Here is a 16,825-nt window from a genome sequence, read left to right on the forward strand (position 1 = left end):
GGTTTTCCTGAATTTCCAGGAATGCTGTAATGCCATTTCTCAATTAAAAATGTTACTACTACAACATTTCTCGTCCAATTTGAAAAATTTTAACACCAACCATTTCAACTCATTTAGACCTTTCAAATTGTTTTTATTTTTTTATTTTTTATTTTTTATTTTTTAACATTTCTAACAAATTCCCTTTTTTTCTGAATTTCCCATTGAAAACAATGGGACATTCTACAAAGTTCCACAATTCCCACATTTTTCATCTGATTCAAACCGTTCCAACTTCAAAATATTCAGCTTGTTCAGGAATTGTGTGCTCTACTTCAACAATTCTAAAACAAATTCCCGGATTTTTCCATAATTCCTTCTTCTTCTTCTTTTTTTGCATTTTCCCTATTCAAAATGAATTGGCCATTTTTCAAACTTCCACAATTCCCACATTTTTCAACCGATTCAAACCATTCCACCTTCAACACATTCAACTCATCCTGGACATTCAAACTACCATTTTACCACGTTCCACAAATCTCCAGGAATTCTTGGGGGGGGGGGGGGGGGGGGGGGGGGGGTGTTCTAACCTTATTTCCAACCTTTTTTGTTTGATTACCCGTACTAATTTTTATTTTTTCATCCCATTTCAACTGTTCCACTGTCAAAACATTTTTCTTAGTCAGGACAAAAAAAACAAGTTACATTAGGAACTAGAACATTTCCGGTTTTCCCGAAATTCCAGGAATTCCATAATACCATTTTTCGATTAAAAAACTGTTATTACTTCAACATTTCTTGACCGATTTAAACAATTCCAACACCAACCAATTCAGCTCATTCAGAACATTCATGCTTCTAATCATTTAAAAAAAAAATCTCGCTGTTCCCAAATTTCCAGAAAGTTCCTATTAAAATGAATGGGACATTTTTCCAAGTTGCACAATTCCCACATTTTTCAACCTATTCAAACCATTCTAACATCAACACATTCCACTCATCCTGAACATTCAAACTAACAATTTCCCAAGTTCCAAACCAAATTCCGGTTTTCCTGGAAATTCAAACTCTTCAACATTCAAACCATTGCAACATTCAAACCATTTCAACGTTTAAACAATTTCAACATTTAAACCATTTCTACATTCATCCTGCGTTCCATTAGCATTTCAATTCAGAGTCAGCTTTTCAACATTCAAACCATTCCAACATTCAAACTATTCTTACATTCATACTACATTCTGTCAGCATTTCACTTCAACTTCAGCATTGGAGCATTCACACGCAATCCCTTCAGAAATTACTTCTTCTAGTTCTTCTTCTTCTCCAGATTTTGGCACGCTCTACCTTCCACATTTTTCTTCCCATTCAAACCGTTCCAACTTCAAACTGTTAAGCCTATTCGGGATGAAACCAATCCAGTATGGCATCGCCATTGACTTCCAAGAAGAGGCTGGATGACAACCCCGAAAGAGTGGTGACAACTGGAGAGACAGATGACAGCCAGGAAAGACGGCAACCGGGGCAGGGAGGGGTAGCATCCCAAGCTGCAGCTCCCGCAAGGGAGCACCCATATAACGCTGCGAAAAACCCTGAAGACACATACGACCAAGATAGGCTGCCTGAGGAAACCCGTGGTGCAACGCACAGGGCCAGTACCTTGTACGGCCCTGATGAGACGGAGGAGGACCCAGGCCCGGACACTCCCCACAGTGCCTGGAACCTCCAAGCACCACCGGCGCAACCCCGGGGCAGACCGTCGGAGGGGGACGCGTGGCGCGGAGCGCTACCTGGACACAAGTCGAGGGACTGATCACCCTCGGCGGGGTTGCCCGGGAGAGGGTGTTTGATTAAGACCCGAAACACCCTATGACCCCGGGAGAATCACTGATGATGTGTCCAGGTTGCACCGTGAGGTGTATTATATGAAACCGAACAGGAAAAATTCCCGCTTTTCCCGAAATTCCCAATTCTTTCTGAAATTCCCATTGAAATCAATGTGACATTCTTCAAAGTTCCACAATTCCCACATGTTTCTTCTGATTCAAAACGTTCCAAAGTCGAAATATTCAGCCTGTTCAGGAATTGTGTACTTCATCAATTCTAAAAGAAATCCCCGGATTTCCCATAATTCCTTTTTTTTTTCTTTGCATTTTCCCTATTCAAAATTTAATTGGCCATTTTTCAAACTTCCACTATCACTACATTCTGTCAGCATTTCACTTCAACTTCAGCATTGGAGCGTGCACACGCAATCCCTTCAGGAATTGCTTCTTCTAGTTCTTCTTCTTCTCCAGATTTTGTCGCGCTCTACCGTCCACATTTTTCTTCCCATTCAAACCGTTCCAACTTCAAACTGTTCAGCGTATTCGGGACTCGCGGGCTTTCCCTTGACAAATTCCCCAAATTCCAAGATTTCATAGAATTCCATGGGTTTTCCGGGACATTTTTCAAAATACCATCATGTCCACATTTTCCAATAATTTCCACTTTTTATCCCATGATTTTGACTTTTTAGCTCATAATTTTGACTCTTTATCTCATAATAATGTCTTTTTATCTTATTATAATTTACCATTTGGAATTTTTTTTTAGTGGCGGAAACGGGCTTCCGTGAAAGACGCATGAAATTTATGAAACACAAAAAAAAACAAGAAAAGACCAAGTTCAGGTGATGTTTTTAAATTAACAGAACTGATAGAAATAAATCCAAACTATTTTTTTATTTAGAATCATATGAAGCTAGAACCTTGGATTGCACTTGAACGCATCGCGCGCCGCCACTTCCTGTTGTGTCCTACCCCCGCCCCTCTTCCGGGTTGTCTGGACTTGAACGCACCACCGCCCACCTCCCTTCGTCTCAAACTGGCTCCTCGGACGTCAAGAAAGTGGAGCACTAAAAAGCTGTGTCACTAATGCACACCTGAAATTCTGCGGCCACTCTCGGTAACGAAACCACGGCCAGGGAAAAGACACTTTGAGCCAGGACGACGAGGCGACGCCGGGTTATAGGTAAGCAGCTTTTCACATTCCTTTGCTGCCTGAGTGTGAAACAAGCTAACATACACACTGAGCGCCCAGATAAAGAGCGCAATTATCGTGTTCAAGTCACGATAAACACATAGTTTCTTGTATAGACGCTTGTTTCCGTTTTTTTGAAAGCATAAATAAACAGTAAGGTTCGCAATTGTGTTCTATCTACATTTTGCTGTATTTTTATATGTTATTTTTATGTTTGGCAATGGTATTATTTCAAGTGTGTATGATCTGAGTCTTTAGGGGATCTGGCAACAACAGACTCACCGGAAACACGCAGATGATTATAGATATGAATAGGTAGATTCGACACGCCCCTTTGAGCGATGTTAGTGGGGGAACGAAAACCGAAACAACTAAAATGTCTGCACATTGTGCTGCTTATGGCTGCACAACACGCCGGTGTGAACAAGGACACTGGGAATAATCAATCCTAGGTACAGTGAACATTTTTTTTGTCCTCAAAATTCTACACACAATACCCCATAATGACAATGTTGACACGTTTTTAGAGCTTTTTTGCACATTCATTAAAATTAAAAACACTAAGAACTCACACGTTTTGCTGCATTGCAATCACGTGACCTCAAGGCACCTCCAGGTTTCAGACGATGGTCTAGAACCGGGGTGTCAAACTCATTTTAGCTGAGGGGCCGCGTGGAGGAAAATCTGTGCACACGCGGGCTGGACTATTAAAATCGTGGCGTTAAAACTAAAAAAAAATAAAGACAACTTCAGATTGCTTTCTTTGTCTTACTTTGGCCCAAAATAGAACAAACACATTTTGAAAATATTACAAAAAAAAAAATACCGGCAGCGGTAGGAAAGAAGAAAGTGAATGAATGTTTATAATATGTATACAAATGTGTTTTCTTTTGTATTTTGTAAACAGAATATAGAATGTGAGATGTATCAGGATAATACATTATACAAAAAAGTGGGACCCAAAAATTTACTGTGGGACCCCATTTTTATGACTTGATGGGGACCCTATTTTGAAAATTCCTAGCGCCAACACTGAGTGGAGTACTAGTGCGGCCGGTTTTGTTGAATACAATTCTTTATTCTTTCTTTTTTTCCATATGTGTGACTTTATTTTCCCATAATTTTGACTGTTTATCTAATAATCAGCACTTTCTTGTGTCATAATTTTTACTTTTTATCTCAAAATTAAGACATTTTATCCAATAATTTTGACCTTTTGTCCCATGATTTTGACTTTTTAGCTCATATTGTTGATTCTTCATCTCATAATAATGACTTTTTATCTTATTATAATTTACCATTTGGGATTTTTTTTCGTGGCGGAAACGGGCTTCCGTGTAATGAGACGCATGAAATTTACGAAACACAAAAAAAACAAGAAAAGACCAAGTTCAGGTGATGTTTTTAAATGAATAGAACTGATAAAAATAAACCTGTGCAAACCCGGGCCTGACTATTAAAATCGTGGCGTTAAAACTAAGAAAATAAAGACAACTTCAAATTGTTTTCTTTGTCTTACTTTGGCCCAAAATAGAACAAACACATTCTGAAAATATTACAATAAAAATATAGAAAAAAATACTGGCAGCGGTAAAGTTTAGATCCATGAAGGAAATAAGAAAGTGAATGAATGTTTATAACTGAATACATTTACATGTGCATACATTTTTTTTATTTTGTATTATTTTTTTAACGAATTAACGTTTATGACAACCTTTTTCCAAAACACAATATAGAATGTGAGATATAACAGGATAATGCATACATTTATCATTTGTTTTCAAAACGCTTACAAAAAGTGGGACCCCAAAAATTTACTGTGGGACCCCATTTTTATGACTTGATGGAGACTCTATTTTGAAAATTCCTAGTGCTAATACTGAATGGAGTATTGGTGCGGCCGGTTCTAATACTAATCAAATATCATCCCGGGCACCATAGATCATTCATTCGCGGGCCTTGACTTTGACACCGCTGGTCTCGAGTCCCATTAGGCTACTGTTTATTTACCTGCATCAATGAAAATTTGGGTGTATTTTGAAAGGTTTAGAGGCAAATATAAAAGCGATTATGCATGAAAAATTTAAATGCAATGGAGTGGATTTTTACACTCTTAAGAAAAATTATTTTTTAAAGATTTCAACTCCCTACTACCTCATTTCATTTGATAGTTACTGCATTTAGAGAAGACAATAATGGAAGCACATCATGTGTTTACATCTGAGAGGTCCACAAATGAAACATTAATCAGTGAAAGACAAAGTTGGATTTATTGATGCATCGTTAAGTAACATATTTTAATTGACATAAGTGCTGCTGTGATCGTGACGCTAATGACAAAAAAGGATATGTTTGTTTGCAGATGATTTCCTGCTACAAATATTACTTTCAGGTCTGCAGTTGTTTTTATGCTGTGAAGTTGATATTGTGTTTCATTATTTAGCTGTAGATGTCCCTGTTGTTCAGGCATGTTTGCCAGCAATATCAAGATTCAGAGATGTATTCATCTACTTTATTAATACTATGAAGGATATTTTCTTGATGCTAACAAATATCACCAAAGACGCTATAATGTGGCCATCTGTGTCCAATAAAGCACTTGTCTTTCCTGGACAACAACTAAGTTTCAGTTTCTGTTATGAAAATGGAGAATGAAAATAGGGTGGATTGGAGCAACAATCACAATATTTATTACTAGGACTTGACATGACGTTAGTTTATTTGCACAAGCAGGTCTTCTAGTTATATTTAGGCATAGCAACTACAAAAGAACACTAACTAACTTCTACCATCCTAGTCACGTCCGTTGTGTCCTTGGGCAAGACACTTCACCCCTTGCTCCTGATGGCTGCTGGTTAGCGCCTTGCATGGCAGCTCCCGCCATCAGTGTGTGAATGTGTGTGTGAATGGGTGAATGTGGTAATACTGTCAAAGCGCTTTGAGTACCTTGAAGGTAGAAAAGCGCTATACAAGTATAACCCATTTAATGCCATCTCTTGGCATGAAACCATTCAAAACAGGGATGCTTGTGTATGCAGTACTCCCGCCACCCCGCAGGGGGCAACAGCGAAGCATGTGTGTCACAATGAAGCAGCAGCTGTTGAATAGAAGAAGATGGCACTTTCGACCCTGAGAAAAATCTAAACAAATCGCAAAAATCAGACTTTTAACGGCGACTGGACAACAAAGTATGACTGTATTGAAATTGACGACTAGGTGATGTCTTTTGTATCCGTGGTCGTGTTGTTTTTGGCTGTTTAACTCTGGCGATTAAATCTCTTTTAATATATGTAGTCCTAAATTTGACCAGCAGAGGGCTATAAAGCATTAGAGAGGGTGCATGGTAGTGCTGGGCGATATGGCCTTTTATTAATATCTCGATATTTTTAGGCCATGTCACGATACACGATATACATCTAAATATTTTGCCTTAGCCTTGAATGAACACTTGATGCATATAATCACACCAGTATGATGATTATATGTGTCTACATTAAAACATTCTTGTTCATACTGCATTAATATATGCTCATTTTAAACTTTCATGTAGAGAGGGAAATCACAGCTAAGTCAATTTACCAAAACTGTACTTCTTAAACAGTTATTAAGCAGTGGCACAAACATTCATGTCATTTCCAAACAGAAAGTGCAAGATTGTCAGAGACATTTTAAAACAAGCTATGAGTGCACTTTTGTGCATGATGTCACTAGGATAACATATCAAAACAACACTAAATTAAAGTGCACTTTTTGTACAGAACGCCACTACAATAGTTTAAAACAAATAAAGTGCACTTTTGTGCATGATGTCACACAAGATATTTCAATAACTGTCAAATAAAAATTAGGAAATCAAATAGTGTATGTCCTTCACTATGTGATAGGTTACTGCGGACGTCATCTCCTTCAGTTGTTGACTATTTTTTCATACAGTGTTGATCTGGAAATGGTTGCTTCGGCATTTTGTTGGTGTGGGACCGGCCGAGATGTTGACATGCTATCCTTATTCTTTATCGGATGTTTTTTCAAATGATGCTACAAATTAGCAGTAATGCTACTTTTTGTAGCAACGCCTATGCCGCATACTTGACATATTACGGTTGTCTGTTAAACATCTTCCCGCTTGAAGCCAAACCACCGCCAGACGATAGACCCCGTTCTGTTTTTCCTGGGAATTAATTATTCCTTCATTTGTTACCAGATTCGCATCTTCTTTCTCTCGTATTACCACTCGCACCGCACCGCTAGCATCACAGTTAACTTTACCTATGCTGTTACCCGTCTGCTTCGCGAGGGCGTATGACGTTGCACGGGCAACAGTATGTGACGTATGTTTGAAGGTGCGCTTGTTTTTTGTCTCTGTGAGAAGGAGAGACAAGAGAGTGAGAAACGCCTGTAGTGTAACAGCTAAAAGCAACTGCGTGAGAACGTATAGTCGAATATCACGATATAGTCATTTTCTATATCACACAGAGACAAACCCGCGATATATCGAGTATATTCGATATATCGCCCAGCCCTACGTTGACCATTATACACCTTGTCCATTGACAAGTAAAAAGTAAACGGCGGTCACTGCAAGTAGTTGCCGCAAATGTTGGTCAATTCTTTTAGGGCATTACGGCAAATGAGAGGGCTGTCGCGGCAATTGCCGCAGTTGCCGTGGTTAAATTCGAGCCCTGGACAGTGCATTGTGAAAGCCAATGGTTTTACTTTGCAATTAACGAATTGATGAAACATCCAAATTTTGATGTCCGGCCGCTGAGTCCTTGGACTCTTGAAACTGCGGCCCTCTTCATGATGTCGTTGAATAGCCCTGGCGTTGTATAGGTCAACCGGAAAATAAATAAATTAAACGCGCTAAAAAGGAAATAAGCGCCCCCCCAGTGTACGGGAGGCACATGGCGTATGACCCATAGTCACATTAGAGAGGGTGCATGGACACTTGGACAAAAAAAAAACTATTTGAGAAATCAGACTAATTTAGTGCATGGAAACGAAGTGAAAGTGATGTTTTCAATCGCAGTTAAAACCGGAAGACATCTTTAAGTCCTTCGAGATGGGTTGTAGGTAGGGCTGGGCGATATAGAAAATGACTATATCGTGATATTCCAGTATACGTTCTCACGCAGTTGCTTTTAGCTGCTGGCATTACACTACAGACTCTCCTCGCTCTTTCCTGTGTCTCCTTCTCACAGACAGCAAGCACACCTTCTTACATACGTCACATACGGTCACGACATACGTCACATACGTATACGCCCTCGCGCAGCAAAGAGGTAGCAGCATGGGTAACGTTAGCTGTGATGCTAGTGGTAATACGAGAGAAAGAAGGTGCGAATCTGGTAACAAATGAAGGAAGAATTAATTCCCCCCCAAAACAGCAGGGGGTCCATCGTCTGGCGGTGGTTTGGCTTCAAGTGGGAATATGTCGAACAGACAACCGTAATTTGTCAAGTGTGGGGCGAAAGCGTTGCTATAAAAAGTAGCATTACTGCTAATATGTAGCATCATTTGAAAAGTCACCCGCTCAAGAATGAACAGTGCTTACTCCGCACGTCAACATCTCCGTTCGGTGCCACACCAACAAAATGCTGAGGCAACCATTTCCACATCAACACCGTATGAAAAAAAAAAACGACATAAGGAGATAACGTCCGCCGGAATCTACCACATAGCGAAGGACGTACACAATTTGATTTCCTATTATGCAGCTAATTTTTATTTGACAGTTATTGAAATATCTTGTGTGACATCATGCACAAAAGTGCACTTTATTTGTTTTAAACTATTGTAGTGGCGTTCTGTACAAAAAGTGCACTTTAATTTAGTGTTGTTTTGATTTGTCATCTTGAGGACATCATGCACAAAAGTGCACTAATAGCTTGTTTTAAAATGTCTCTGACAATCTTGCACTTTCTGTTTTGAAATGACATGAATGTTTGTGCAACTGCTTAATAACTGTTTAATAAATACAGTTTTGGTAAATTGACTTAGTTGTGATTTCCCTCTCTGCATGAAAGTTTAAAATGAGCATATATTAATGCAGTATGAACAAGAATGTTTTAATGTAGACACATAGAATCATCATACTGGTGTGATTATATGCATCAAGTGTTCATTCAAGGTTAAGGCAAAATATCGCAGTATATATCGTGTATCGCGATATGGCCTAAAAATTTCGAGATATTAAAAAAAGGCCATATCGCCCAGCCCTAGTTGTAGGTTTAGCGCTGCAATGACCCACATCCAATCCTTTCCCCCACTTTAATCACTGGAGGCTATAATTAGCACCAATGCAAGCCTCACCGGAACACTGTCCTCTATTCTGATGACAACCTGCTCCTTTTGCATCCAGGCATGGCTGACCTGCTGAAGCTCCTGCTGCGAGTGTCTGAGAAAGCCGCCAACGTCGCTCGCGTCTGCCGGCAGGAGGCTCCTCTCTTTGCGCTCCTGGTCCAGGAGAAGACCGGAGACGATAAGAATAAGAAGTTTGTGCAGGACTTCAAGACGCTGGCGGACGTCGTTATCCAGGAGGTGATCCGGCATGACGTCGGTGCTCAGGTACAAAGGGAGAGGGCACCTGGCTTGGTTCATAACAGGGTTTGTCCAAGGTACCTGTCGTGGTGGGGTCAATATGATGTCATCATTTCATTTGCTATGATGCATATTAGGGGTGTCAAAAAAAAAAAGGCAGATTAATCGGGATTTTTATTAGTACTTTATCAATTAAAAAAAAACATATATATATATATATATTTATTTATATATATATATATATATATATATATATATATATATATATTTTATTATTATTATTTTTTATTTTTTTATTTTTTTTATTTTTTATTTTTTTGTTTTTTATTTTTTTTATTTTTTATTTTTTATTTTTATTTTATTTTTTTGTAGGTTTTTTTTTTTTTTTTAATATGTCCTGTGCAGCCACTCAGACAAATCATATTCTTGATGTAGATGATATATATCTGCTGTACACATTTACTTTAGAAAAGAGAAATGTTGGATACTTTTTGTTGCCTTTTTTGTATTTGACTTTATTAAATGTTTGGTAACATTTTATTCAACAAAACCAGATTTATTTTAAGTAATATATAAATTGATCAGAGCTGTTTATCTATTTTACGGAGGAATGTAGTTAATCAAAGAACTGGCACCCATTGTAAGAAAAAAAAAAAAAAAGTCTTGATTTTGAATTGAGAATCGTTTTGAATTGAGAATCGATTCTGAATCGAATCTTTAACCCAAAAATCTAATGGAATCGTGTGGTGGCCAAAGATTCACGGCTCTAATATATATATTTTCATAAAAAAGGCAAAAAGACAAATATACACACATGTAAAGCAAAACTGTGTTATAAATAATTAGTATTAACATATATTTGTCTTACATAATATGTTTCAATAATTGTTGTTTATTTAAATTTTCAAAACTCTAGAGACTTTTCTAACCCTTTTAGTGGCTTTATATTTACTAGAAACGACTAGCAACAAGGTATCTTTCTGGTGTTATTGTAGACTGTGCTGGAGTTTACAGACTCTTGTGTCCAAAGACTTGTGTGCACGGGAGGGAATGTGTTTAAATATGGCCGTTTGTTAGCATAACGTTGGCAATAACATTTAAAAAGAGCTTCAGACTTTGTGTCTTTCCTTCTGGACGCTACAATACAATATATTATTACATTATATTGTTTCCACATAAAAAAAACTCATTTTTAAGGTGTGGCGGGATATATTTTGCCGTGGCGGTGCGTCACGATCGAATAGTGCGTATGTGGTTTTGCTCATTCGTGTCCTCTTGGTGTTTTGTGTTCAGTTCCCTGAGATGGTGGACTTCATTCATGGGGAAGAATCCAACAAGTTTGAAAACGGACTTGGTAATTATCATCACATCTATGGCGCCTCACGTACATTACATTCAAAACTACGAAGTTTAACATCTAATTATCCACTAATATGAAAAAAATTACATCGCCCAACAATAAATAAATAATAAATTACTTCATAAAGTCTCTTTTTTGCTTACGTATTTATCTTTTGACATGCCACAATATTGTAATGAATTTAAATAAATACCTTAAGTTGAGGGCTTTTTCAGAACATTTTTAGGTGAGATATAAAAAAAGATATTCATTAGAATTAGAAAGGGTTTTTAATCACTTGACCACACTAACTAGATGAGGTGTGAATGCTCCAATGCTGAAGTTGAACTGAAATGCTGACAGAATGTAGTATGAATGTAAGAATAGTTTAGCTATTGTTTAAATGTTGAAGAGTTTGAATTTCCAGGAAAAACGGAATTAGGTTTGGAACTTGGGAGAGTGTTAGTTGGATAAGTGGACTGGTTTGAATAGGTTGAAAGATGTGGGAAATGTGCAACTTGGAAAAATGTCCTATTCATTTCAATGGGATCTTCCTGGAATTTTGGTAAAAGCGGGATTTAAAAAAAAAAAAAAATTATTACGAGCATGAATGTCCTGAATGAGCTGAAATGGTTGGTGTTGGAATGACCCCGAACGGGACAAGCGATAGACAATGGATGGATGGATGGAATTGTTTAAATCAGTCAAGAAATGTTGAAGTCGTAACAGTTTTTTAATTGAGAAATTGTATAATGGAATTTCGGGAAAACCGGGAATGTTTCTAGTTCCTAAACCAACTTGGCTGTATGTCCTGATTAAGAAAAATGTTTTGACGGTGGAACAGTTGAAATGGGATGGAAAAAGAGTAGTCAAACGCAGAAGGTTGGAAATATTGTTAGAAAAAAAACAGGAATTCCTGGAAATGTTTTGAACGTGGAAAAATGGTAGTTTGAATGTCTGGGTTGAATTGAAGGTGGAATGTTTTGAATCGGTTGAAAAATGTGGGAATTGTGGAAGTTTGAAAAATGGAGAATTCACTTTGAATGGGGAAATGTCCCTGAAAATTGTGAATTCTTGGAAATCCGAGAACTGTTTTAAAATTGTTGAAAGAGAGCACACAATTTTGAACAGGCTGAATATTTTGGAGTTGGAATGGTTTGAATCATTTGAAAAATGTGGGAATTGTGGAACTTTGAAAAATGTCCCATTCATTTCAATGGGAGTTTCATGGAAATTTGGAAATTTCGGGAAAAGCCTGAATTTTTTCGAAAATGTTCCGCCTACCGCCCGAATGCAGCTGAGATAGGCTCCAGCGACCCCAAAAGGGACAAGCGGTAGAAAATGGATGGATGGATGGATGTTAAAAGACTTGAATGTTCTGAAGGAGTTGAAATGGTTGGTGTTGGAATTTTTCAAATCGGTCGAGAAAAGTTGAAGTAAAAACATTTTTAATTGAGAAATTTTATTCTGGATTTTCGGGAAAACCGGGAATTTTTCCAGTTTGAAAAACAACTTCTTTTTTTGTCCTGTTTAAGAGGAATATTTGAATGGTGGAACAGTTTAAGTGGGTTGAAAAATGTGGAAGGAGTATCGCCAGAAAAAAGGGTCGAAAAATGGTATGAAAAAACGGAAATGGTGGGACTTCCTGGAATTTTTTTGAACTTGGAAAAATGATAGTTTGAATGTCCAGGATGAGTGGAATGTGTTGAAGGTGCAATGGTTTGTCGAAATAGTGGAAGTTTGAAAAATGGCCAATTCATTTTGAATGGAAAAAATGTCCCGGAAAACCTGGAATTCTGGGAATTTTTTGAATTTTTCAAGGGAAAACCCGCGATTCCAGAATAGGCTGAACAGTTTGAAGTTGGAATGGTTTGAATCGGATGAAAAATGTGGAAGATAGATCGCGCCAACATCTGGAGAAGAAGGAGTTGAAGAAGTTGAATAATAAATAGATGAATTTTGGTGTAGAAAACCTTGCTTTGGAGCATTCACACAATTAAATGACATGTTATAAGTTATTCATTGTTTTATGGTACACAAATGTGAAAGTTCAAGGAAAAAATAACCCATATAAAATAAACACTATGTTACGACTGCACAAAAATCGCTGTTTTGTTTCATATTTACATCACATACATTTTTTTTTTCAAATAAATGCTTAATTCTTCAAAGACCCAGCTCCCCCCACTGTCGTTGGCATACTTTCACTTCCTCAGAAAATTGTCATTTTGCCATTTTTTGCAGAATGGTGTCGAAGTCCTGAATATAAGATGACTTTACACAATTCAATTCTTGGAAAAATGTTTTTTAAGACCCGAAATCTTTTTTGTTGTTGTACATTTCTTAATCAATTTGTTTTTTAATATCAATGATAAATCTATGGATAAAAAGCAGAGCCTGGCGACGCATGCGCGTTTATCATAACTCTCTCGCTCTCTCTGTCTCTGCCCCTCCCTCACGAATGCTGCTGTGCGCACAATTTGTTTTGTTTTTAACCCCTTCTTAACCCTGAATGTACATTGAAAATACACGCAACCCTAACTCAAAATGCCGGACATTTGAGGCATTTAAGAAACTCCGCCCTGACAGCCCCGCAAAAGAGGACATGTCCGGTGAAAAGAGGACGTATGGTCAGTCTATCGTAGCCCGTTAGCTGCTAGCATGCCGTGTGTTGTGCCTCAGTGTGCATTGTTTACACAACATGCGTTACGCCACTTAATATGTCCGTGTGGAAACTCGTTCGGTACACCTCCGAACCGAACCGGAACCCCCGTACCGAAACGGTTCAATAAAAATACACATACCGTTACACCCCTAATATATATATACATATATATATATATATATACTCCATCCATCCATTTCCTACCGCGTGTCCCACTGTGAGTGTGTATATATACAGTTGTGCTCATAAGTTAACATACCCTGGGAGAATTTATGATTTCTTGGCCATTCTTCAGAGAATATGAATGACAACACAAAAACCTTTCTTCCACTCATGCTTAATGGTTGTGTGAAGCTATTTATTGGCAAACAACTGTGTTTACTCTTTTTAAATCAAAATGACAACAGAAAGTACCCAAATGACCCTGATCAAAAGTTTACATACCCCACTGACTTTGATCTGATAACATGCACAAAAGTTGACACAAACAGGTTTGAATGGCTAATCAAGGTTCCAATCCTCACCTGTGACCTGTTTGTTTGTAATTAATGTGTGTGTATAAAAGGTCAGTGAGTTTCTGGGCTTCTGACAGACCATTGCATCTTTCATCCAGTGCTGCACAGATGTTTCTGGATTCTGAGTAATGGGGAAGGCTAAATAATTGTCAAAGAATCTGCGAGAAAAGGTAATTGAACTGTATAAAACAGGAAAGGGGTATAAAAAGATATCCAAGGAATTAAGAATACCAATCAGCAGTGTTCAGGGGACGGCGTGGCAAAGTTGGTAGAGTGGCCGTGCCAGCAATCGGAGGGTTGCTGGTTACTGGGGTTCAATCCCCACCTTCTACCATCCTAGTCACGTCAGTTGTGTACTTGGGCAAGACACTTCACCCCTTGCTCCTGATGGCTGCTGGTTAGCGCCTTGCATGGCAGCTCCCGCCATCAGTGTGTGAATGGGTGAATGTGGAAATACTGTCAAAGCGCTTTGAGTACCTTGAAGGTAGAAAAGCGCTATACAAGTATAACCCATTTATCATTTATTATTTATTCAAACGCTGATTAAGAAGTGGAAAATGAGGGATTCAGGTAGACCAGCAAAGATTTCAGCCACAACTGCCAGAGAAATTGTTCGAGATGCAAAGAAAAATCCACAAATAACTTCAGTTGAAATACAGGACTCTCTGAAAAATTGTGGTGTGGCTGTTTCAAGATGCACAATAAGGAGGCACTTGAAGAAAAATGGGCTGCGTGGTCGAGTGGCCAAAAAGTTAAATTTTGGTCTCATCACTCCAAATTACTTTGTTCCAGAAGTTTTGAGGCTTGTCTCTGTGCTGTTTGGCGTAATGAAAGCGGGATACTTTGGGACATTTACGCAGAAATGGCTTTCTTCTGGCGACTCGACCATGCAGCCCATTTTTCTTCAAGTGCCTCGTTATTGTGCATCTTGAAACAGCCACACCACAATTTTTCAGAGTCCTGTATTTCAGCTGAAGTTATTTGTGGATTTTTCTTTGCATCTCGAACAATTTTTCTGGCTGTTGTGGCTGAAATCTTTGCTGGTCTACTTGAATCCCTCATTTTCCACTTCTTAATCAGCGTTTGAACACTGCTGATTGGCATTCTGAATTCCTTGGATATCTTTTTATACCCCTTTCCTGTTTTATGCAGTTCAATTACCTTTTCTCGCAGATCCTTTGACAATTATTTTGCCTTCCCCATTACTCAGAATCCAGAAACATGTGTGCAGCACTGGATGAAAGATGCAATGGTCTGTCAGAAGCCCAGAAACTCACTGCCCTTTTATACACACACATTAATTACAAACAAGCAGGTCACAGGTGAGGATTGGAACCTTGATTAGCCATTCAAACCTGTTTGTGTCAACTTTTGTACATCTTATCAGATCAAAGTCACTGGGGTATGTAAACTTTTGATCAGGGTCATTTGGGTACTTTCTTTTGTCATTTGATTTAAAAAGAGTATACACAGTTGTTTGCCAATGAATAGCTTCACACAACCATTAAGCTAAGTGGAATTAAGGTTTTTGTGTTATCATTCATATTCTCTGAAGAATGGCCAAGAAATCATAAATTCTCCCAGGGTATGTAAACTTATGAGCACGACTGTATATATGTACTGTGAGTGTGTGTGTATATGTATATATATGTATATAAATATATATATATATATGTGTGTATATATATATATAAATATATATATATATATATATATATATACGTGTGTGTGTATATATGTATATCTGTGTACATATACAATTTATAATGTGTGTATATACAGTATATATACCTATCAGGGTTTCCCGCAGCGCTTTGTTTTTAAGGCGGCCGCCTTAACCACAAAGCGCCACCGCCTAAACTAAAGTCTTAACAAGCTGCTCCGCTTAGTTCTGCCTCTGCCTCTGTCAGTACGTCTCTGCAGCACCAAGCATTGTCCCACCCACAGAGCCATCTGATTGGTTACACGCAGAGCGGTAACAGCCAATCAGCAGTGCGTATTCAGAGCGCATGCAGGTTATATTCAGTGCTCAGGCAGGCAGAGCGGAGAGATGGTGTGGTGAGCAGAAAGGTGTTTAGCAGGTAAGCATAATGCAGCGAAATCTCCCCAAATTATAATAAACACTTCAAAGTCAACTACTTGTAACATTACTATGAGCCCGTTGACGTCCTAGAAACATAAGCGGCAGCTCACCTCGCTCGCAGTCCTTGAGGTGATGGCTAATTAGCTTTTAGTGTAACGTTAGCTCACTGTGCGGTGTGTGTGCGTGTGTAACGGACAGCAAATCCCTGTCTGTCTGAGAGAAAGTTAACAACTAAGTTATTTCACATTATCTTTTTCTGTGTTGATTGAGCTGTGTTGAAGCAGCAAAAAGGACATTATGTTAAATGAAGAGTTTCCTGAAGCTGTCTCTGATAGTTAATATAATAATGTAACTACATCATAAAGCCTACATGAACTCTATGGTGTTCAGGCATGAATAGTCTCTCCTATTGCTATTGTACTATTTTTTCAGCTATGGTTAAATGAATCATTAGTAATGTAGTAGCTTAGTTTTGAATGGCAGGGTCCCTGCTATCACATGTTGATAAAAATATAACATGTTCATAATAAAAATCAACTACAGGCTTCCCAAATGCTGTAATAAATTAAGCATGATGTGTTGAGCGGATGACAGCATGTGGCCCCACTTTTAACTCTTTTTTTTCAAACGCTTATTGCAAACATTAGTTTGACTTATTAAGTCATTATTTTGACTTAGTAAGTCAT

The 16,825-nt window shown here is 38.2% G+C and overlaps 1 protein-coding gene across 3 annotated transcripts in view; it reads left to right on the top strand.

Moving 5' to 3' along the window:
• Window positions 1-16,825, top strand: part of inpp1 (inositol polyphosphate-1-phosphatase) — a 40,289-nt gene that overhangs the window by 4,588 nt on the left and 18,876 nt on the right. The window contains exons 1-3 of one of the 3 annotated variants that reach the window (XM_061984801.1): window positions 2,772-2,991; window positions 9,359-9,564; window positions 10,831-10,891. In XM_061984801.1, coding sequence (XP_061840785.1) covers window positions 9,361-9,564; window positions 10,831-10,891 — 265 coding nt within the window. In that variant the 5' untranslated portion in view covers window positions 2,772-2,991; window positions 9,359-9,360. Of the gene's footprint in view, window positions 1-2,771; window positions 2,992-3,339; window positions 3,453-9,358; window positions 9,565-10,830; window positions 10,892-16,825 lie in introns of those variants that run through there. The other 2 variants (XM_061984802.1, XM_061984800.1) reach the window with 2 other exon arrangements.

The sequence above is a fragment of the Nerophis lumbriciformis genome, linkage group LG23 (genome assembly GCF_033978685.3).
Source record: "Nerophis lumbriciformis linkage group LG23, RoL_Nlum_v2.1, whole genome shotgun sequence".
Classification (NCBI taxonomy): domain Eukaryota; kingdom Metazoa; phylum Chordata; class Actinopteri; order Syngnathiformes; family Syngnathidae; genus Nerophis; species Nerophis lumbriciformis.